At 42.0% G+C, this 6,339-nt stretch overlaps 1 protein-coding gene across 1 annotated transcript; it reads left to right on the top strand.

Moving 5' to 3' along the window:
- Position 1: 1 nt before the first annotated feature.
- On the top strand, positions 2-6,339 carry LOC104911967 (bone morphogenetic protein 7-like; the record flags this gene model as incomplete). Its single annotated transcript, XM_031554577.1, is given in 6 exon segments — positions 2-170; positions 248-387; positions 1,099-1,135; positions 1,138-1,214; positions 2,378-2,579; positions 4,212-6,339. Coding segments are annotated over 6 exon segments (1,071 nt in total), but the record flags the coding sequence as incomplete, so codon positions are not given.

Genomic DNA, 6,339 nt, shown 5'->3' with positions numbered 1-6,339 from the left:
GCGGCTGCGGGAGGTGTTCGATATCGAGGAGCTGCCCCCCGACGTCCTGCCCCGCAAAAAGCCGCCGCAGTTCATGGTGGATCTCTTCAACAAAGTGGCCGACGCCAACGGCATCACCCGTGCGCCCGGGCTGCTGGAGGGAGACGTGGTGCGCAGCTTCGAGGACCGAGGTGAGCCGGGAGCGGCGGGGGGCAGCGCTGCGGCGGGGCGGCGTGGGCAGCGGCGGCTAAAGGCTGCTCTCCCGCAGCTCCCGTGGAGCAGGACCGCTTCTTCTTCGACGTCAGCGCCATGGAGAGGGGTGAGCAGGTGCTGAAGGCCGAGCTGAGGGTGTTCAAGCTGAGGAGGAGGCGCATGGCCAGGAGAGCTGATCCGCAGCACTTCTGTAAGGTAAGCGGGAAATGAACCGTCAGTTACGTGCTTCCTTGTGGTATTGCTAATAATCCGGAACGGAAATGAGAGAGGAACAGAGAATGCAACCACTTAGTACGTAAACCTGCTTTATTTTTATTTCATTATCGTCCTCGGTGCAGAGTGGCACTAGCCTCCAGCATGCAGAGAAGGGATGCAGGGCTGGCTGGTGGGATGCTATCCCTGGAGGTACTCTTCTCTCCAGGCCCACACTGGACTTCTCCGCTTTTTGATATTTTTGATATTCAGATGCAAATTTGACTGTTTGATTCACTCTCAAAGTAACGATGGCAGTATGGGAGTCGCTCCCTGGCACTGACTGTATCTTGTAGCAAAGGCAGAGTTGGACATTTTGCAAACTCGAGGGCAAAGATACAGTGTACTGGAGAACTCTGATAGTATCAAAGTATTATACAGGATAATAGCGTATCCTGCCTCTGAACTCATAGAATCAGGGAATCGTTTGAGTTGGAAGGGACTCTTAAAGTTTTTCTAGTCCAGATCCCTTGCAATGAACTGCTCAAACACATCTGCGAATACTCATTTTGCTGTTGAACTCGCTGTAAACAGCTTTTAGAGTCAGTTGGAGCAGCTTTCCATTTAAGATGTGGAAAAACTTGATCCTCCCCATTTTGCTGGAAGAACAATAGCTGTCATTTCTCACTGTTCTGTTGTGTTGCTCTCCTCAAGGTGGAAGTGTATGAGCTCCTGGACGGTAGAAGTAATCCACAAAAAAAAATCTCATTGCGTCAAGATTGTTGTCTCTGTACTCAGAAGGCTGGGAAGTATTCAACGTCACGCAGACGGTAAGCAGGGAACTCTTGGTCGTTTTTAGATTAAAATATCTGTTATGGCAGTTCTCAGCTGATAACTTGCTCTTATTGCTGGGTTCTGTGGTCAGTTCAAACTGAAGGACAGAGCAGGGGGAGAACCCTACCCATTACACTCAAAAGTATACATTCTTAGTTCTCTGATGAGAGAACTAAGACAAACCTAGACAGCAGGAGGGATGTCAGGCTAAATGTGGCAGTGTGATTGAAGCACTCTTGTCCTTTGACTGTCAAAAAAGAAATCATTGATTATGGGATATGAGTATGTTTTAATTCCTCTTCTATTTTACTCTAGTCTGGTGTTTTGTTTTTTTTTTTGTAGATGAGATCTGCAGTGTACTTCAATGTTGTATTTCTGGAATTTGTAATGATTAGAATGTTTTTCATTTTAACTTTGTATGTGGAATTCTCTATTTCCTGGTTGGAAGATTTGTTTTGTAGATATCCTTCAATTATATCAATATCAGAATGCCTTTCCTTAGCAAAAATACAAATGAGGTTTCAAACACTTTCTGAGGCTTAACTCTGCTCTGACAGTGTTTTTAGTTGTTTGAGCTTTATGGTCAGATTGAACAATATGCTTGGATGATTGGTTGAGTTGCATCGTGTGCCATAATAGCCTTCCTTGAGAATGGCCTGACCTTATTTGGTAGACTGTAATTAGAACAGTTAGAGAAAGTAAATTTACCTGATTTCTTCAAATAAGCTAATTTCTTCAAATGCCACATTTGCGTTAGATTTAAATGAGTCTTAATGGTATGGAAAATCTGGAGAGTTTTTATTATTCTGTTATTAAGATTACTAGGAAAAATAAGGTTCTGTCTAAAGTCAGGGTTGATTTATTTTATTGCTAATGTTAACTCTTAGGCTCATTATTCACTAGTAAATTCTCCAAAAATTAATTATCTTTGTGTAAATGTAACTTTGGGGAACATATATGATATTTTAAAATGTTGAATTATTGGTTTAAATATTTAACTCAATTCAGTCTTTACGGTTACCTCACTTCTGTGATTGTATATGTATTTATAGTCCTATATTGGTTGCCTGTTCCGTTTTCCTCATGTAAATTATTCTTAATCACAATGCAGTGGAAAGATTATTGAAACAATATTTTCTTGTTTCATTTTCATTACCAGGTTTCCAAGTGGGTCGGAAGCAGTAACTCCAACCATGGCTTTTTGATAACTGCAACACACTTACTCAGCAATAGGATTGAACACAACCTGGTTGCATTTGCAAAGGGACAGGGCAATTTGCAGGAGAGCAGAAATGCTCTCCTTGTCCTCTTCACCAACAGTAATAAACGGAGGTCTTCCAGCTTTGTACCCTCTTCTACAAGTAAGTTCACACAACAGTAACTGTATTTTAGAACATGAAAAATTCTGTTCCCTTCTGCTGCCTCCCATATGCCTTATCCTAGTGCAGTGTTGAGCCTGGTGCAGTTCTGCTTTGTCACTGACCAGAGTTTTCTTGATAGCTCTTGGTTGTAGCTCACCCAGCATCTACAGCCACCTCTACTCAAGGAAGTTGTGTTTGGAGAAAATATTCATGAAGCCTAAGGGAAGATTTATTTATTTTCATTGTATAGAGAGATGGAAGTTTTCTTTCCTTTTTAAAATGATCATTATTTACTTTGTGGTAATGTTTGCATGGAAAATATAATTTTTCACCTGAGGATGAAAAAACTCAGTGACCTGGAAAACTGTGAAAGTGCTGGTAAAGCAAATGGGAGTAGTTATGAAGTGCAGTTTTGAAGAGTAAAAGAAGTTGTTAGATAAGCAGTTTTAACTTCTCTGTCCTTTGCTTGTTTTTTAAACACCTATTTAACCTCAGTGACTAATTAGCATTGTTACTAATGGCTTTTTTTTTTCATCAAAGACAGCGCCTTTATCCCTTAAATTACAAAACAATACCGCCTTACCTCTCCCGCGGGTCCTCCAGTAAAATCAGCTAAGGCTGGATTTTAGAGCCTGAGATAAATGCAAAGAGCAAAAGCTGGAAGGAGTAGGAGAGGTAATGGTTTGGGCTTGGAGGGTCTTTTGGTAAATCATTGCATTTGTACATCAGAATAATTAAGAACCAGGTGATAAAACTGATACAAATCAAAACCAAACAGTTTAAAAAAACAACCAGAAACCGGCCTGTTCATTTTTTTGTTATAAACAGAAAATCACTGTAGTGAAATCCTACATCCCAATTTAATCAATATCAACTTTTGTATGTGATACTGTGCCAGAATCGGGGAACTAATTCCTATTTCTAAGATCGACCTGTTGCTTGTGGGCAGAAGAACAATCTGCAGAAATTTTTCTTCTAGCAGCCTGCATACCAGTGGCTTTCAGCCTGTGTTCATGGATCTCGAGGTCATCATTAATATTTATCATGAGTTCTTAGGTTGTACATTAAGAAAGTAAAGGGATTGTCAGTAGCTTCATTCTTTAGCTGACTTCCTTAAACCTAGTCATAATATTTTCAAATCCAAAACTTAATTCTTTTTTTTTTTTTTTTCTAAAACGACAACTTTTCAGGAAAGCACTCTATTTTCAAGCATATGGGTAGAGTTGTTGAGAGGAGAATACTGGAGAGAAGAAAAGACTGTGGTCTCCACCCTTTGTTAGCACTTCACAGCAGGTCTGATGTAGGAGTAGCCATACAAAGGTCATTAAAACCATTCTGACCATAGTTATCCCTGAAAAGGGCCCCTGGAGTTTGCAGAATGTAAAGCTTTTATGTTTCTGCTAAACTGGGGCCTTTTAGTCCACATAGGGAAACAGATCTGGCAGATTTTGAGAAGTAGCTGAAATGACAGTTGAATACACACCTCTCCCAGTGCTTTCATAGTCCTGTCATTTTAAAATATTCTTTGAAATCTTTGATGTACATTTTCGAAACAGATTTTCTTGCAGCTTATTGTACTTAAGGAAAAATGACTTTGAGAAAGATTAACACACAGCTTCCTTCCTGAACCAGAGCTGAACTCGGCCAAAAATGATGCTTTGCTACGTGTGCCTCGTGAAACACTGACAATCAAGAACAGCAAAGAAAGCAAGAGCAGGAGACCTCAAGTTGCTGCAGCACCTTCTTCCAAAAGCCAGGTAACAGCATGTCATCGAAGAGAACTCTATGTTGACTTCCATGCCATTGGCTGGTCAGGATGGATTATTTACCCAAGTGGATACAATGCATTTTACTGCAGAGGCTCCTGTCTTTTCCCCTTGGGGGAAAGTCAAAATGCAACAAACCATGCCACGGTTCAGTCCATAGTCCACACACTTAAACTGTCTCAGGATATCAGCACGCCCTGCTGTGTTCCAGATGAACTGAAGTCCCTCAATCTCCTCTACTTTGATGACAAAGAGAATGTGGTGCTTAAAAATTACAAAGACATGGTGGCAACAAGGTGTGGTTGTCATTAACAGGACTTTTTGTACACATATGGCATACACTTGGATTCAGTTTCCTACTTGCCATTGAAAATACCAAAGGTAAATGGTATTTCGGATTATGGGTCAGGTGAACCAGAAGCTCACCTGTGTTTGAAATCCTCTCACAATGGGTGTGTGGAAAGGAGTTTAAGGCAGGTGTTCAAAGAGCCATGGCTTTGTAATGGCTCTGCTTACCTCTATGGAAAGCTTTGTGCCTGTAAACTAGAGGAAACCATCAGGAACAGGAATTTTGTTATGTAAAAGATCCCAAACACATTAAGTGTGCACTCAAACAAAAGTCCTGTTTCATATGTTAAAGCTCTGAATATCTGAAGGAGTAACGGGCATGCTATCCCATAGGATATGGAAGGGAGCCATTATGATCACTGAGTCCAACCTGTGGCTCCACACAGAACCACCCAAAAATAAGACCTTATTTCTGAGAGCATTTTCTGGACATTTCATGAACCCCAGCAACTCAGTGCCACAACCACTTTCCCGAGGATCCTGTTCCAATGCCTGGAACACTGTGCTCTTGGTAAAAAAAAAAAATCTTGATATTCAGCCTGACCATCACCTGTCACAGCTTTATGCCATTCCAATGGGTCCTGTCACTGAGAGGGGAGCTCAGCACTGCCCCTCAGCACACCCTGTAGGAAGCTGTAGGCCACAATAAGGTCTCCTCTCATTATGCTTTTCTCTTGGCTGAGCAAACCGAGGGACTTAATCTGTTCTTCAAATGTCTTTCCCTCTAGACCCTTCATCATCTTTGTAGTCTTCCTTTGGACACTCTTCAATAGTTCTGTGGCCTTTTTGTACTGTGATGGTCAAAACTTCATGCAGTACTCAAGGTGAAGCTGCATCAATGCAGTGTAGAGCAGGGCAATCACTCCCCTCAACCAGCTAGCAATGCTGTGCTTGTTGTACCCCAGGATCCTGCCTTAATCCGGCATGGGGGTGCTGGTCTCAGTAATACTACCTCATTCAGCTTTGAATGCACGTGATTCAATGGGGATATAAATTTTTAAGCTGAGATTTGGGGCTAAGTGTTTGCCCAGAGTTGACCTCAGAGATCTCTTCTGAGTAATACATAAACTGCAGATGGTAATGCACTTCTTCCCCTGTTCTGTCTGCAGTTTTACCAAATACAGAGACCACCTTACAAGTCCCTCTGGGACTTACTAGGCAATCTGATGGACACAGGACAATACATATCTGGGCAACAGCAAACTTGGCTTCTGGCTCGGTGCTTGCACCTCTATGATGAAGGGTCAGCCGATTGTACAGTGACTGTACAATAAGCTTGGTTTGCAGCTCCCATAATTTAGACAGAAAGGAAAAAAAGTCCAAACTTTGTCTGTTAGAACATGCTGGCTGCTACCCGGTCCTGTAGCTAAGGCTGGTTTGATGAAGGTACTTGATTGTTCCCTTTCATTCTTTCTTGATCCATAGGAGGGGACCCCCACTAGGAGGGGGACCCCTGAGGTCTTTGAGTCCTGCTACAACTTAATGTGGGCAGCCATCCCATTGCAGTTCCTTGATCAACTTGCTGAGTTGTAACTTCTGCCTATTTACGTTTCTTATCTCCATTAATCCTTGAAGGAGGCTGACATATCACAAAACTTGACATCTCCCATCGGTAGAAGCATGAAGAATTTTGAATTTTTACTCCA

This window comes from Meleagris gallopavo, chromosome 8, assembly GCF_000146605.3.
Source record: "Meleagris gallopavo isolate NT-WF06-2002-E0010 breed Aviagen turkey brand Nicholas breeding stock chromosome 8, Turkey_5.1, whole genome shotgun sequence".
Classification (NCBI taxonomy): domain Eukaryota; kingdom Metazoa; phylum Chordata; class Aves; order Galliformes; family Phasianidae; genus Meleagris; species Meleagris gallopavo.
The sequence above is the reverse complement of the archived record's forward strand: the minus strand, read 5'-3'. Positions and strand labels throughout refer to the sequence as shown.